Below are 17,473 nucleotides of genomic sequence, written 5' to 3' on the forward strand. Positions count from 1 at the left end.
TAACCAACAATTGCCTGAGTGCTATGAAAAGAAAAACAATGATTTCAACCTATGAGAGCAAATCTTATGGCTCAAGTCAGTGTAAAATGCTGTTTTTAATTTTAATTCTCAACAACAACAAAATTTCAGTCAGAAATTGATTGAATCACAACTGCTCTGTAAAAAAGTGAGGTGATTTAGAGCGGAGGCATTTGTGATGTCAACTGAGAGAGATGGCAAAATGATTACGCTTTGATGAAAATGAAGACAAATTGCTTTTCTTTGGAATAACATGCCCGACGAGACCAGGAAATGTTCATTAAGAAGCCCATTTGGATTTCAGTGCTTCTCAAGCATAAACATCACAAATAACAAGCTACTAAATGCTGGCTATTAAATCTGTTTCTGGAAATGATCAGTCATGATTGATGTTGCATGAATGTCTCTCAGGACTGTCGTTTTAATATTATGCTGGGATCTGCAGGCCCATCCCAAACAGATGTTTTTGAATGTTATGCAAATGTTTGCAGCTTTAGCACCTTGAGTAGGTGTAAGGTCCTGTTTTACCGTGGTCTATCCTCACGGCCTGAAGGATGACAAACAGCTTTGAAAAATGTATAGTCTTCCATAATATGATGCTGGGGGTATGTGAGATAGACGCATGTTCAGTTTAATACATAATGTTATTCAGTTTAATATTATTTAAATGATCAAATATGCATAATGCATGCTGTGCTGTTACTGTAGTAATCTAATGATTACGTCAAAAGGAAGCAATTCAAGTTCTGATTTTTAATGCAAAAATAATCTCAGTAGCAATCATTAAAAAAAAAAAAAAATACTAAAAGTATTATATACATATATAAAAAGTATGTCTCTTCTTTAATGGTAATACAGTCTGAAACTAAAATCACTGGACTGGAGAGAAAAGATCAGTGCAAGACCTTTAATTCAACAGGGATCCCCCGAGAAAAGAGTTAATCTATGTCCAGCCAACAAATGTAAATGTAAATATAAAAACCAATAACTCATCATAAAAAAAGTGGATATTGCCATAATTTTACATTGATTAAAAAAATACATAAATACATGCATGGCAGTTTGAATATTTTTTTTTGCAGAAGAAATTAACTAAGCTATAAAAATAATAATAACAACAACATTACAGTTTGTTCTGACATCAGGTTACTCTGTAATATCAGATTTCATCAGAAAAACTGAAAAACAGACTCCCTCCACAGTCCCATCCATTGTGCTTTTATAAAAAATTAAATATGAATTCTAAACGTATGCACTTGATGTTCTTGATTCATGCGTCACTGGACAACATTATAGCAACACACCAGCATATATAAATGACATAACAGGGTTGATGCTTGCAAAATCCAGTTAACTTCCTATCCGACGTAAAAGAATGCATGTCACTGCAAACCTCTACAGTTATATATGTATTCATGCAAAGCTAGCGTCCGATCATTGCGTGCCAGTTGTACAAGCCAGTTCTCCAAATGTGTCTCTTCACACATCGGAGTTGAGGCTGAGGTTGGCTAGCCGTGGGTCTGAGTTGATCTCGTATCTGTAATGGTATCCCTCCATATGATCTCTGCACGCGTCACGGATATTGTACATCCACCTCTTGATCCCTTTCCTGTTAAGGTAAAGGACCAGAAGGAAGATGACCCCAATGAGGGCAAGAACCATCCCCAAGAACACATAGGAGGGCTCCAGCGCACGGTTCATCGCATCTCCTGCGTTACTCCAGCACGAGAGCTGTGATTGTTCCAGGTGTGAAAGTGGGACATTTTTTAGTTCTGCCGGATCAGAACAGGTAAGGTTTAATATGTCTACCACTAACTCATGTTTGGCCAACCAAATCAACATTTCCTCAATATTGCAATCACAGCGCCAGGGGTTTCCTGCGAGTCTGACTCGCAAATCAGGGAACGAACTGAGCTTCTCTAGGGTCACGTTGGGCAGGACTTTCAACGCATTGTCTCGTAAGTCCAACTCTTTAAGTCCCCGACTGCACAATGTATCATTCCTGATTATAACAAGGGAGTTGTTCCTCAAATCCAAAACAGTGAGGTCCAACAAACCTGTGAATATGCCTTCTGGAAAGAGCACCAGGTCATTACTGGATAAATCGAGATGAGAAACTTTGGGCAGGCTGTGATTGAAAAGATCTGCAAACACACCGATGTAGGAGTGATTGTGTAAGGATTTGCTGAGGTTTAGAACCTCAATCTTGTTGTCTTGAGGTAAAGCCTCAACGCTGAACTGTGAAATCCTGTTGTTGCTGAGGTCAAGTAAACGCAGACTTGGCAAGTTTTTAAACACCATGGAGTCTAATTTCTCCACTTGGCTTCCAGACACATAAAGGTGTGTTAAATGTTCCAGCGGCCTGGGGAAAGATTCTTTGTTCAGGTTCCTTATATCGTTCCCACTGATGTTAAGCACGGTGGTGTTTTCTGGAAGGGGCTGTGGGACTGATTTCAAGTTTTGGCTAACACAGTTCACCACCGTGGCTTCGCACAAACACTGGGCAGGACATGAAGATAAGGACGAGCAGGGACACGTCAGGAAGAGTAAAACACAGAGAGTCAGGTTACACATGCCCCTTTGTTTACTCTGAAGTTGAAGCAAATGCAGTAATCCAAAATCTGACATTCTGAAGCGATGTAAATCAAACGGCGGGAAAGTATTTCTCTCCACAGAGATGAAAGCAACGTGTTCGCGCTTCTCAAACAACCGTTTAACGTAAAAATCTCATATATTTTTCTTTGTTCTTTCATTCAAGATAACTCCTTGGACTCATTAACTTTAACTCTTTCGAACTTTTAACGATCCGAGATGCGTTTATTATGATTCCGTCACTTTGTGCGTCTGTATCGTCACTTCTTTTTTAAATCCAGAATTCAAAAAACGAGTTTCTTCAAAGGTAGTTTCTCCCAATCCTTCGACCGAATCCTGTCCGAAAAGTCCGAGTTGTTATTAAAGTCCCTTATATTTTAGAAAGACACCGTAGTTCAACAAACCTGTAGTCGTGTGATTCGCCGTGTCTTGTCGTGCGTAAGGCTCGGGGCTCAGCATCTCACTCCCCGTCCCGCTGCGACGGCTGTAATGACTCTCCCCCGCCGCTCGCCGGATCCACACTGAGCGCCGTTCACTGGACTGAACCATCACGAGCAAACAGGGGGCGTCAGGGACCACACACGAGCCAGCAGAATCCAGCAGAGCTGTGACGTTTTCCAAATAGTACATTCTTTTACGGGAATCTGCAGGTAAATAAACTATTATTTACACATTCTAGATATAAAACATTATAAACACGACACAACCAATAAATACGAGTGTCAAGCTTTTATTATGCATTTAAAAATATCTATCTATCTATCTATCTATCTATCTATCTATCTATCTATCTATCTATCTATCTATCTATCTATCTATCTATCTATTCAATTTAATTCATTTAAATTCAAAACTGCTTTATTGGCATGGATGATACAATATTGCCAAAGCAATATACGTATACAAATAATAATAATAATAATAATAATAATAATAATAATAATAATAATAATTATAATAATAATAATAATTAAATGAATATCACAGTAATGGAACTGAATATCACAGTAATGGAACTGAATATTGTAACATCTTAAAATATTAAACTGTAACAAATTATAATATGATAATGAGTCATGTGACTCGTTAGGTATGCCCCGTAAGCCCCGCCCCCACTAAGCTGACGCAATAGAAGGGACTCCCTTGTCAACTCGCCATGACACTAGCAACCATTTTACAATATAGTCCGTCAACAAGATATGCGCAAAATCATAAACAACTGGAATGTTTACAATAAAATGAGACATGTTTGTGTCAAAAGCGCAAACTGCGAAGTCCTTTTTACACCCGAGCCGTCCAATGACAAATAACGATACAAGTCTGCAAGTTGAACTGTCCAATGAAATGTAAGGATGATAGATGCCGAAGGGCCAATCAGAATTCGTGTTACTCATGCGTCTACACCTCTAGCTCTTACTTAACCGACTAACTCTACTGCAACATATTTGCTGCAACTCGTCAGTGTTTCCTTTAAAGATGTTTCTGTGGATCTGTCTTATTGGGGACAACACAAACATGGGCTTCTCTTTCATCTAGCGTCAGGTGAGCGAGAGAGATCAGCGCTCTGGCAGTGTTTCAGCACAGAGTTCAGTAGATATGGGTCAGAAATATGATGACGATGATGTGTCAGTCACTCAGAACACACTTCAGGACAGATCTCACCCATTATCGTGTCAAATGTGTTTTAATCCTTAATTATTTCCACTAGATATTACAGCGTGATCTCAGAGAGTCGCTTGGTTGTCAGTGAAATGTCTCTGACTGACGTTACAGTTAATGAGAGAAAGCTTTGTGGCCTCCAGATGTTAACAAACGGGTTGAACTGAATCATTTCCTCAGTTATTTGAGATTTAAACACATTTATGATCACAAAATAATTAGTAATGTCCAAAAACGGATGCAGTAAGATGGTTGAAGCCATATTTATCTGATGGTGGGGCTGTTTGGAAGTGCACTAGGTAATGTTTCTTCAAGTGTGTGCACTCTTCGTTATTTTTGTTATTAACTAACAGGTTTGAAGGTTACACTAACCCTAACTGCATTATTCCGTAAACATTTGTTTGTTTACGGTATTTATTTGACTACTTACTACTGAAGAAGTTTTATTACTACTTTTCTAATGCCAGTGTTGTGTGTGTGTATATATATATATATATAATGTTTTGGCTTAGACCCAATCTTATAACATGAGCATTGATTTGTGAAGCCCACTGTCTAATACTGTTAGCAGATAAACTATTTTTATTTTTAAAAAGCAAGATTTATTTATTTTATTTATTTAAAAAAAATTAATCAAATAAAAACACAGCCATAACTAAAGAAAAAAAACTGTTATGTATAATTTTACATAAAACATAACTAATTTGAGTGCTTTATGTTTGTTTTCAGGCTAGTAAAATTTTATAATTTTTCAGCCAAGTCATAAATGAAGGCACAGCTTTGTATGATCTCATGAATTTGGCTGTTTAATTGGTGACATTTTTGTATTATGAATACTGATATTAATCTGAAAACCGTTCTTTCTTTTCAGGGACCTTTTGCAATTATGGAGGCTTGAACGGTGGAGCGTTTTGGGGGGAAGGAGACTTTCCCCTCAAAGTTGATGGACTCTTGAATGGACACGATTTGCCTTTTGTAAAATACGATATATAGATATATTACTAAATTAACTTATTTATTTTTGTTGAGAAAACTGGTATATATTTGTATGTTTCTGTACAGAGAAATGAGTATTTTCTTTGATGCTAATGAATGTGCCAAAGGTTTTGTGGGATGTGTTGTAGACGCGATGTGTTGAGATGAGCTAGATCTTCACTCGTGGGGCCGCTAGGGTGCTGTGGAACATCAACACACGCACAATTCTAGCGCCCTGAATTCACAGAACCTGAAACCTAAATATAGTTTTTTTTATTGTGTTTTCTTTAATTTATTGCAGTTGTTTGAGAAATTAATTTCTGTGTTAATCTGTGAAGTTAAAGCACAAGCTTGTGGGTGTTCTGGGTTTTTTGGGGTTGTAACTTAGCGGCTGGGAAGCTAAAATGAGTTTGGGAAGCCCAGACTGCACACCGAAGTGCCGCTCTGTGAGGCACGCGGAGGAAGTGATCGCCGCTTTGACCAGCGGCTCGGAGGGCCGTCTGCGGGGCTTCCTGTCTGTCCACTGTCACAATGCATCCTCCCTGCGGGACGAGTTTGGACGCACCGCTCTGCACCTCGTGGCCTCTCTGGGGAAGCGTGACCTGCTTCAGTGGCTCCTGGACAGCAAACACGCAGACATGCTGGCGAAGGACAAGGAGTCTGGGTGGACCGCACTGCACCGCAGCGCCTTCTACGGGCAAATCCACTGCCTCATGGGGCTCATCAAGGTGAGCACTGCTTCAGTAATACAGGTGTTTCACTGACTGCTGCCAGTACAGTGTTTAGAAAGAAGTCTGAGGTGACCCATTGTCAGGATAATGCCGATTTTTAAAGATTTTTTTTGTATATAAAAGAAAGTCTATTACAAAAAATAATAATAATGTAATATTGGGAAATATTAAATAAGTGCAGTCTTGATGATGTGCAAAAAATGTAACATAGAATTGCAGTTTATTTTGGTGTTTCTAATACCCAGAAAAGTGCTATATAAATTATTATTATTATTATTATTATTATGATTATTATAGAGGCACAGAAACTGCACACTCGGGGTTGCCAGGTTTTCACAACAAAACCCGCCCAATTGCTGCTCAAATTTAGCCCAGTGGTTTTTCGAGCTGGGTCCCCCCGAAAAATCTAATCTAATTAGAAAGTATATCAGAAAGTATATCTAATATACTTTCTGTACAGCACTTTGGTTCCACTTGTGGTGTTGAAAGGGCTTTATAAATAAAGTTGAGTTGAGTAATTCTGGGGGGTAAAATAAAATTATGGCAATGTTCCCCAGGTAAAATTCACGTTGCAGGGGCTTAATATCCCAAAATTGGGAATATCACTTCAACCCATGAACATGTAAAACAACCTGTTGATACAGTGTTAAAGAAGCCCAATTCCTCAGGCAAACCGCAGATTGGCAGCACTGTGCACACTTCACCTGTTAAAATTGTTTGCTTTTCCCATCCAAACTGGCCGATTTTGGAACGGTCATATTAGTGATAGCCCACGTCTGTTAATTTGGGCCAACTGGGTATTACATTCATGGGCCAGTAATCTGAAAATGATCAAATAATGGCTGATTAATTGGCCGGGGTGATCCACGAGTCAGTTACTGTTGAGATTGACACCAGATTTCTCTAGAACAGCGTCATCTTTCCCTCCCCACTCCAGTGGTTTATTGGTTTGTATGACTTTCTTTAATTGTTTATATGTTCATGTTCCAGCGTGGTGGAGCACTGTCCATCCAGGACAAGGAGGGTCTTTCTGCCCTAGACCTCACCATGAAGGACCGCCCAGCTCACGTGGTCTTCAGAAACACCGGTAATCAACATGGATTCATTTCTTTATTCATATTTGTGAATGTGCCAGTGCTAAACAAGGGTTTATGATCGTTATGATTGTTCACCTTAACGTTAAAATTCTTTAATCCATACTCATTCTATACTTGCATGCCTGTTTTTGACATGTCTGAACCAGTAGTGTTTGTTTGTTTCATTGAACAGCCCAAACTAAGTCATTCGTCTTCATGCTTCATGTTTGAAAATGTGTACATGTGAATATGAATGAATAACCGTCTGAGTTAAAGAAGGGATTTTAATGACATTATGCCGATTTCATGAGAGAATTTGTGTTGATTTAAGGCTTAAACTTTTAAATCATTAAAACCAAAATTTACTCCCTTCTCAATCCACTTGTTTAGTCTGTCATCACCATTTCTGGATGCAAACACACAGCAAACGGTGCTTATATACACTCACGCTGTGCTGTTTAACTTGGTGATGATTGAAGATGATATTGAGACTAGAGACTGGGACTGGTAAACAGTATTACCTCACAACTTAAACACGAGCACATACAGCTCACGTTGTTGATCTGCTCTCATCACAGACCCTACTGAAGTGTACACTTGGGGAAGCAACACAAACTTTAGTCTGGGACACGGAAACCAGGAGAGCAGACACCATCCTGAGATCGTGGACCTGTTTTCAAGGTCTCGCACTTATGTGAAGCAGGTAAATATTGTTCAGTGTGACTAAAGATTTGAAAAAAAAACAGTTTTCGTACTTTTGGTTTCTTTTTAAAGTTTATTTTAATCAACCATTTTTGTCCATTTTTTTTAATCAATTCAATCAACATTATTATTAATATTATTTGTAAACAGTGGTGCACATATGTTTTTCAGCCTGCTTCTCTTTAGAGCACCTGGATATTTGGTTTGATCATCACTTGGCTAATAGTGACCCGTAAAACATAACCATAAAGAAATGCTAATATTACTGGGCTGATATTATTACTGGGCTATAATAATACGTGCGCAGCGTGTATGTACATGATTGTGTTTTTGAGGGAAAAAAAAGATTTGTGGTTGGTGAAAAACTAAAAATGTTAAATCACTTGAATAAGGCCATAAAACACATACAGAACATTGGTACCCGGGATTTTTGAGAACTGGCGCTTGTAGCCTAGAATTTTTTTTTTTGTCTTTACAGATTCGATTGATGTATTGGTCTTGTCTGTACGATCAAAACTGAAAGTGTAATTGGAGTTATTTTCAGGGTTATCAGGAGAAAATGCCTCATGACATGTATACGCGTGAATCAACTCCAGAGGGTTAATATAGAATGGTGATAAAACTGACTTGTAACTACCTTTGCATTAAATGGTTTTAATGCACACCTGTTAGCCAATCAGAATCCAGTATTCTGACCGACCATGGTATAACAGCTGTTATGAGTGCAAATGAGCGCTCTGAACTTAAGGCGCTATCACGTCATGACGTAATTGTCTTATTTGAGATACCAACTAGAAAAAAAGTGTTCACGTTCTCGTGGAACTCGTTTTCTGTTATATACCACAGCTTATAAAGCTTGTACCACGTGACCACTGCACCTCAGGGTAACTGGCAGCACTTCAGTAATTTCGTGTAATTGACTTTTGCCAATATAAATGTCTACATAGAAAAGTAATGTGAATATAAATGAAAGACATCACGAAGTTAGATATGTAGGATATCCATGTAATAACAAGTGTAATAATGACTCCTTTGCAATTTTGCATAGCAACTGTTACTTGTATTGTGTTTAGAAACCGATTATCCACAGTCTGAGGATGTAAACCGCACAGAGTTGAATGTGTTTTCATCTTGAAATTACGGTAATTACAACACGGTGTAAACACAGCATTATTTACGCAGTGCATTTTTTTTTATTTTGGTTGTGCATGCATACCACTTATGGTGCACTTAAAGTGTACTTAAAAATGCAAAGAAAAAAGATATGAGGAATAAAATAATCACCCGGATTTTGTAAACACTTAAGCCATTCCACAACTGAGGGACAGCAACCAAGCTTTTTTATCTTCTAAATCTTATTTAATATTTTTGACCCAGTCACTCCCAAACTTCTCTGCATCATTATACATCTATATGGATTATTTTCTGCTGATGAGGCACATAGTGTTATGAAATCCTCATCTGCAATGCAATTCCCCAAGGTTTGTGTGAGCTAGCAGATCCTATAACTCTCCAGGGTTAAGTGTGACAACAAGAGAGGAGGGTAAAAACAGAGGACCTGAGAGGGTTGCCTTGATACCAGGCTCCTCACAGGGAACCTCCTTCAAAACAAACATCTCCAAGGGTCCCTGCAAACCATCCCAGGAAACTGGGACCTCTTTGTTACTCTGTAAATTGTTCTTGAGAATGCCCTCGAGGAAGAAAACGATGTTCTTGTTGATGAAGAGAAGCTCTTTGTGTTGGAACTCGCGCAGCTAAGGTGAGCGTCGCTGCTTTGGCATACCTGACCATGAAAAGATGCCAACATCATGCTTTAACGCTGTATAAGTTTCCATTTTCCGTGGTCATATCGGGGACTCATTTGCATTTTGGATGGATAACCAGCATGTGCTCCTATGTGGATGGGAAATGTGATCCAGTAGTGCTGCATGATCCCATTGTCAGCCTTTCACTTGGGATTCGGGCATTTTTGAAAGGAGAAGCCCTACGTGGTTAAGGGGGGGCTCAAAATGAGTGCATTAAGCCAAAAATGTCAGCCGTTTAGGATGATGGAAAACTTCTAGAGATGCATCTTTCCCTTGAGAAGACACTTCAGCAATGCATTTCATTTTTCATTGTTCAGTCGGTGTGTGTACTTACATTCGGCTAATTAATTTCTGAAGTGCGGGGCAGGCCTTTAATTTTGCACTGCTCATTGTGATGGCGGATCTCGTTTCCTGACCCTTTCTTCAGCTCTCCAATGCCCCCTTACATGGAAACAGAGTGCATTGTGTAACGCCACGCTGTTCTGCAGATGCTTTCGGTTAAATATTAAAATATTCATTCAGGGAGAATGGCAGCAGATTAAATAAGCGCTGTGAATGTGTGCGTATGGCAGCCCGTCAGCGCAGAGTTTGGACGCTGCGCAGAACATCTCTTGCTTCTGTTTCAGCCTTGAAGAGTGTGTTAAATTAGTGATGATGTTGACTTTGGCACCCCTGCGCTGCTGTAGTTGACTCCGAGCCAATCCAGAGCTGGCCAGCTTTGCATAGAAAGGGCAAAGCTGTCATGGTTAAAAGTCAAGTCCTCGTAATGAGCAGAACGCAGCTTGTTGGTTCTGGCCTGCTGTTGTTCTGTCCAGGTCTCAGTTTTGAATCAACCCATAATCTCCAATGATATCATATTTACACTGGCCTTTTAAAGTATTTGCTACACTTTTTATAAAGTTGAAATGTAATTGCGTTAGATGTTTTTGCAAAAATGACCCAGATTTTTTTTCTTTCATTTTGCTGATGCAAATTGCTTTTGTTTTAGGGGTCATATGATGTTGCTAAAAAAGAACATTTATTTTGTGTATTGGGTGTAAAGAAATGTTTGTGTCCTGAAAAGTGAGGTGTGCTCTGATTGGCCAGCTTTCCAGTGCACTGTGATTGGCTGAATACCTGAAGCATGGGACGGAAATGTTATGCCCACGAAACAAAACCAATAAAACCCATTACAAACGAGGCATTTGTTGCATCCAGTGTGGACATAATTACTGATAATGACTTGGTCTTTGTGTTGCATGTCACGCTGCATAAACATAAAACCATGTCTGCATTTGTGATCGGAGAAACGACAAACAACAAACAACAAGCTCTACTCTAGACGGCTCAAAACTCCTGTTTGAATCATCAGTGACAAACCCTTTACATATGAAAACATACTTACAGCTGGCACTGAAGGCTAGTCTCTCAGGAAACAGTCCTCGTCCTTCGTAAAATGTGCTGAACAAATGAACAAATCTGAATATTTGGGTTGAACTGTTCTGGGACCGTGTTGTAAGTACAAATTAACCACTGATTTCTTGCTGTGTCCTCTTTTGGAAGGACAAACAAAGTAGTTTCGTGGTGGCAGCAACAATACTACAGCGAGAATCAAAGTCATGAAACCCTTTCTCTGCATGAGAAACATTTGGGCGGTGTTATGCCAATCTTCTCACATCATGACATAGACATGGGGCGTGTTAGAACGAGGTGTTTTAGGAGGGTGTGGTTGACTCCTAACTTTTATTAAGAATATCTCTTTAGATTTTTTTACTTTATTCTTTGCAACTTTACAGATATTCTTTATGCAGCAAGAGCTTGTGACACTCCAAAATAGAAAGGAAAAATTGAGATCGCATTATATGACCCCTTAAACAGTTATGCAATTAATTAAAAATGGCAGTGAGTGAAGACATTTATAATGTTTCAAATGAACTGTAGAGTCATGTGACACTGAAGACTGGAGAAATGATGTTGAAAACACAGCTGCACATCACAAGAATAATTTCTATTTGATAATATATTCATATAGAAAAAAATAATAATAGAATTTTCACTATTTTTGCAGCCTACAACAATTTTACTAATGGTCAATGCATGAATATATAGAAATGCAGTATATTATTTATTAGATTGATTTTTTTTTTTAATGAAAACTCAGATTTGATCATGGGAATAAATGCCATTTTACAGTGTATTCACATAATATGGTTATTTTTAACTGTATTCACAATATTGCTGTTTTACTGTATTTTTAATTTAAAAATGACTAGATAAATGCATATTAGTATACAGGCTTTTATGCTAATATAGACCATCATTTATGCCTTTTTACATTAGTACCTGCTACAAAAAATTGACAATTTATTGAATTTAAAGTTGGCAAAAAAAAAAGAAAAAAAAATCTGGACCTACTGCGCTAAAAATAAATAAATAACAATATTAAATAAACAAAAAAGAAATAATAATAATAATTGTCAGTCCATTCTATTATTCCATATGTTTAAAAGTGCATTTATTGTCTTATCATTTCAAATTAAACATAAAACTGTCTGCATTTGTGATCCATGGTTCTCTTTTTTTAATTGTTTTGCTGAAAGAGAGTGCTTGTGCTACATATGTTTGCTGTAGTGTTTAAATATCGGCACCATGACGGTCTGTCTTCATTAACATGGTCTTGAATGATGATGGTAACATTGTTGTGTTTTTGTGTCTGTTAAGGTGGTGTTGTGTAAGTTCCACTCTGTCTTCCTGTCCCAGAAGGGTCAGGTGTACACATGTGGACACGGACAGGGCGGACGACTTGGACACGGTGATGAACAGACATATCTGGTGAGACGCTTTGGTGTCCGTTGATGCATATATTTCTACACCTGCTGTCTTTCTAAGACTTGGTGTCCACATTCATATCAAAGGTTCCCCGAATGGTGGAGGGGCTTTTGTCCCATCACTGCTCTCAGATCGCAGCGGCCCGAGATCACACGGTTGTTCTGACAGAGGAGGGGTACGTCTACACCTTTGGGCTCAACACCCACCATCAGCTGGGGCTGGCACCTCCTCCTGCTTCCAGCCAAGTTCCCAAACAGGTCGGACCGCCTGGATTTATCCATGACACACTGTATCACGAAACTAGTGATGCATCAAAATAAAAATCCTGGGTCAAGTCAAGCCACCTTTATTTATATAGTGCTTTTAACAATATAGATCGTGTCAAAGCAGCTTTATAGTATTCAATAGGAAAAATTGTTATGCAAAACAGTAAACACTCAATTTACAGTTAAAGTCAGTTCATCATTGATTCGGTGACTTCATCATTCAGCTCAGTTGATGATATTGCTGGAAATTAAGCGTCTAGGTTATTCCATATATCGCATCTTTTAATATTATTCTCTGTTGACCACAGGTCACCTCTAAGTCCCTGAAAGGGAGGTCTGTGATTGGTGTAGCAGCTGGCAGGTTCCACACTGTTCTTTGGACCCGAGATGCGGTGTATACCGTCGGATTAAATGGTGGCCAGCTTGGTAAGCTGCTCACGCATCCAGATCTGTTTATCACATACAAACAAACAGATTGTTTAACTGATCTAAAGTCTCTCAGGTGTTTCGCAAATCCTATTCATGCAACTTCATCAGAGCATCTGCTTCATTTACCTCTTCCCATATGAAAACTTGTGGTCCAACCATTGTGATACATTCAGGTTACCTGCTGGAGCCCAACGGAGAGAAGTGCGTGGCTGTTCCTCGACAGGTGTCCGCCCTGCACCACAAGGATGTGACCATCGCTATGGTGGCAGCCAGCAATGGGGCCACTGTGTGCGTGACCGAAAAGGGAGATGTGTACCTGCTGGCAGATTATCAGTGCAAGAAACTGGCATCCAAGTGAGTGGAGTTAGGAGACTAGGGTTTGGCATTATGTTGTCTCTCCGATCCAGATTTTGTTCAGTCAAACCAGAAGACTTTTCTCATCCATCTCAACCATCTAAAATATTGTTTTAGTCTTTCTGAAATGCCTGAGTCTGTTCAGTCTGTCACCAAAATGATTTTATATAATTACCTCCCAGAAGTGTCTCACATCATTGAGTTCTCAAACATCAGACGTCCAAATGCAAGATAACATGACAGCATTTGTTACTGCAAATTTCGTTTGCATGCTCTGAGGCAGAGTCAATTTAATATGCAGGAAACAAGAGTCACCGGTTTCCCCGGCTGAAGCAACTCTTTATTATTGTATTACTGATACTTTTGTACTAATTTCCCAAGAAATGCTGATTTTGTTCTCTTGAACACACAAGATAGAAACCGCTTTAGTTGCGAATGTTTAATGCAATATTTAACCTTTTAATTGTCACCCATACGGGACGCCTACGTTGACTATACTATATTACAATCAAATCTAATCTAATCTTGACAAACTATATATCGTTGGAAAGGTCTAAGACTCCCAAATATATATTTTACCAATATTTTTTGTTAAAGATTATGTAGGAAAAGTAATAGATTAATTTATGACAGGAGTGCATTCTCAGAAATCTACATTACAAAAGGAGCTTTGACCTTTGTTTAAAAAAAATACTTCCTCGTTGCCTTTTTCTCGATCACATTTTAGAAATCATCAGAAGTTATATATCACTTGAAAACATAAAATCTCAAAATTCATCCTTTAAAACCCATTTTAAAATCAGACATTGCATTACCATGTAAATGGCACATCAAAATCATGTTACAAAATGTTTTCAGTCATGAATTATAAAAATTTAGGTTTGTATCATGCACATTCAAGACTATCTTCAAAAACGTGAGTGACAGTTAACAGGTTAATATTTAATGCAATATTTAATTCACATTTAACACAAGTTTAATTCACAGCTTTAAATGTAAACTTAGTTATTGTTAACACTGTCCCTGTGTTGTCCTCCAGACAGCTGAACCTGAAGAAAGTTCTAGTGAGCGGTGGTAGTTTGGATCATCGTATCAATCCTCAGCTTCTGCATGATGGTGGAGGAGAGAAGCTGGTGATTTTGGCTCTAGATGAAGCTGGAAGGGTGAGTGATATGACACTGAACTGAACTTCAATCTCTTGAGTACACATGCTAAAATATTGGCCAAAAATACCTTGTGTAGCAAAGTTTACGATGAACTTGGATTAAAGCCCAATGCAGTCTGTTCCCATAGTCACTGAGCTGTCCTAATCATACAGATACACCTGATTCTCCTCAAAAATGCTCATGAAGAAGTTGTTACGATCCTTTTAGAATCTTCTTTTACTGAAAGAGCGAGTCTATCACTCAACAGTCAAATGAAGCTGAAGATGCTCAACTGAACGCACCATCAGTCTCAAATTAATATCAGTATAGCTTCCAAAGCTTCCTCTGTAGCTGTAAAAGTCTTTCTAAAATAATTTTATCTAAAGTGCTTATGTTAATCACAGTTTAACAAATTGAAATTACTTGTCATACATTCAGTATAATTCATGATCCACTTTCATCTGAACTTGAATAAGTGTAGAGAACATTGTGGTCTGTATAACAGTGAAAACTAATGCTGTGTTTCCTAATATCATCATGTAAAGTAAAAGAACAACAAAGGGCCTGAGACAGAGCCTTGTGGCATACCATATTTTTGCAATAGGTCAGGCAGATTTTCATTTACATAAATTCAGTGGTAGGGATCTGACAGGTAGGATCTAAACCAAGTTAGGGACTAGTGACTGTCCACAGTTGCCAACATGATTCCTTACCCTGTGTAAAAGAGTTTGGTAGTAGCATCAGATGACAGAAATAAGTTGTTTGTTGTGCTAAGTTGTAATTGGCCACTAAATTATTAAGTTTCCAAACAGCGTTTCATTTTTATTGCTGACTTTTTTACTCCCTCGTAATTCACTGTGATGTACAGCTGGTTATAATGTCTGCTTAACCTAGATGTTCAGTCTTGTGGGTTAGTACGTGGCTGATAAAAGCCTATCAGTTGGACCAGCCCAGTTAGTGGAATGGGGTCCAAGTTGAATTTAGTCATGCTTGATGATTTTGCATTTTCACATCATTAATACCAGTGTGTTTTCATATATATTTTAAAACATATAGTTTTTCTAAAATGAATCCACTTATGCTAGTATTGATGCTGGCATTTAATTTGCAAAGCGCATATACCTAAATGTCTGGTAATATGCCAGAGTCATTTGCTGTTATATCTTAACATCTTGTCAGTCCATCTGTTTGTCAAATGCCTGCTTTAGCAAACACCATCATTTTTGCTCATTAGGGATTTAAACAAACCCTGGTACCTCTGATCACGTGACTTGTTTGTTTGATAAGAGGTGCATTATTGCTTTTCTGAGAAGTATGACTTAAGATTTTCTGTGATGTGGAAAAGGCAGATGGAATCATTGAATCCAGTCATAAAAATGGAATTTACTATATAATGTATGGTCTCACGCAATTTGAGATATTATGGATTATTCAATTAAAAAGTAAGGAAGTACTATTAATCAAATAGTGATATGCATTAGTGTCTGAATATTACAGTCCGAAAAGATGATTTAGGAAAAGGAATTCTGTTTTGATTAAGTTTCAAGATTAATTGTTAATGTTTTAAGTCTTGATTTGATTACCACAATTTTTGAAAGTACATAAACATTCAACTGAGCCCTGTTATTGAAAAAAAAAAAAAAAAAATTAAATTACTACAGTATGAATAAAGTTGTGACATTAATTGTGATTATTAAAATGTAATTACACTTAAAGAGATTTAATTACAAACCTAAAAATATTAAAACCTATCCGAATACATCAGAATATTGCGAAAAAATAAACACTTTTTTTTTTAAAGAGCCTTAAAAATGTATAAACAAAAACTTTAATTTGTTTATATTTATTTATTTATTTATTTAATTTAACCATTATAATAAAATCCAGAAAAATGAACAAAAAAATAAAATAAATAAATAAAATAAAACCGGTTTCATAGAGCCTTTTGTCTGTGTTTTTGACTTGAGTTAGTAAGTCAGAACAAATTAGCAACTTTAGCTGGTGTTGCATTCATTATATTCATATTCCTGCTTTCCTCTGTGTTCCTCTGATGCTTCAGGTGTTTTGCTGGCGCTCGATGGGTTCTTCAGTGAGGCAGTGTCGCTGGGCGTATGGCCGACAGGTCTTCATGTCAGACATCGCCCTGAGTAAGAACGGCATGATGTTTGTTACTCAGGAAGGAGAGGGCTTCAGTGGACAGTGGCTGGGCCAGCACAAGAAAGCTGTAGACAAAAAAGGTACTGAGAACATCAGTTTAACACTTAAAATCTTACAAATAAAAGAGGATTAACAGATCTAGACCCGTTACACATGAATGCTCTGTTGTGTCAGATGGCATAGAGGTGTCCGGTCACCCAGACGGAGGGGGTGTTTACGAGCGAATCCGTCTGGAGAAGCTCCCATACGTCCACAGAGCTGTCAGCATCACCATGGATTCTAAGGGACGAAATTTTGGAGTGCTGCAAGCCGATCCAAAAACCAGGTTCAGATAATTATGATGACTAAGGGCACAGATGTGTGTGATCTAAATGACTTTTCATTTGTTTGGAATGCTGGAATCTAACAATTCCAGCTTTCGATGTCACTGACTAGTTCCAGTTAATTCTGATCAAAGATGTTTATTATACAAAGATAAACAAAAATGTGCTTCGAATCAAACTGAGATTTTTATTTTTTATTTTTGTAAATTACCATCAGCAAAACCGGGAAATTACAGAATTGATGATTTTTTTTTTGTTTTTTTAAAGACATGAACAAAGTGGAAAGCTGATTAACCGTCTTAACATATGGGAAAAGACTGTAAATACTGAATTCGTATCAGCCATGTTACCAGCTGATGAATAAATCTTTCCATATATACAGTAGAATTTATTTTGAAGCAGAGCTTCACAGCTTGGCATCAGCAACAGAACA

The 17,473-nt window shown here is 37.9% G+C and overlaps 2 protein-coding genes across 5 annotated transcripts in view; one reads left to right on the top strand and one right to left on the bottom strand.

Moving 5' to 3' along the window:
* Positions 1–910: 910 nt before the first annotated feature.
* On the bottom strand, positions 911–3,140 carry tpbg (trophoblast glycoprotein). The gene is made up of 2 exons (XM_026284767.1): positions 3,015–3,140; positions 911–2,946 (listed from the first exon to the last, which is right to left on the bottom strand). The coding sequence occupies exon 2, from the start codon at positions 2,644–2,646 to the stop codon at positions 1,498–1,500; it is 1,149 nt and encodes a 382-aa protein (XP_026140552.1). The 5' UTR covers positions 2,647–2,946; positions 3,015–3,140; the 3' UTR covers positions 911–1,497.
* Positions 3,141–3,990: 850 nt separating this feature from the next.
* ibtk (inhibitor of Bruton agammaglobulinemia tyrosine kinase) overlaps positions 3,991–17,473 on the top strand; it is a 28,311-nt gene continuing 14,828 nt past the window's right edge. For 3 of the 4 annotated variants that reach the window (XM_026284769.1, XM_026284771.1, XM_026284772.1), the window contains exons 1-11: positions 3,991–4,152; positions 5,141–5,972; positions 6,966–7,062; positions 7,630–7,754; positions 12,259–12,369; positions 12,453–12,623; positions 12,941–13,058; positions 13,235–13,415; positions 14,455–14,578; positions 16,620–16,797; positions 16,892–17,042. In XM_026284769.1, the coding sequence (XP_026140554.1) occupies positions 5,649–5,972; positions 6,966–7,062; positions 7,630–7,754; positions 12,259–12,369; positions 12,453–12,623; positions 12,941–13,058; positions 13,235–13,415; positions 14,455–14,578; positions 16,620–16,797; positions 16,892–17,042 (1,580 nt within the window). In that variant the 5' untranslated portion in view covers positions 3,991–4,152; positions 5,141–5,648. Of the gene's footprint in view, positions 4,153–4,215; positions 4,569–5,140; positions 5,973–6,965; positions 7,063–7,629; positions 7,755–12,258; positions 12,370–12,452; positions 12,624–12,940; positions 13,059–13,234; positions 13,416–14,454; positions 14,579–16,619; positions 16,798–16,891; positions 17,043–17,473 lie in introns of those variants that run through there. The other variant, XM_026284770.1, reaches the window with a different exon arrangement.

Source organism: Carassius auratus, chromosome 16, assembly GCF_003368295.1.
Source record: "Carassius auratus strain Wakin chromosome 16, ASM336829v1, whole genome shotgun sequence".
In the NCBI taxonomy this organism is placed as follows: Eukaryota; Metazoa; Chordata; class Actinopteri; order Cypriniformes; family Cyprinidae; genus Carassius; species Carassius auratus.

Coding starts and splice junctions, on each gene's coding strand:
- tpbg (XM_026284767.1), bottom strand. CDS start 2,646: ATGTCAGATTTTGGATTACTGCATTTGCTTCAACTTCAGAGTAAACAA.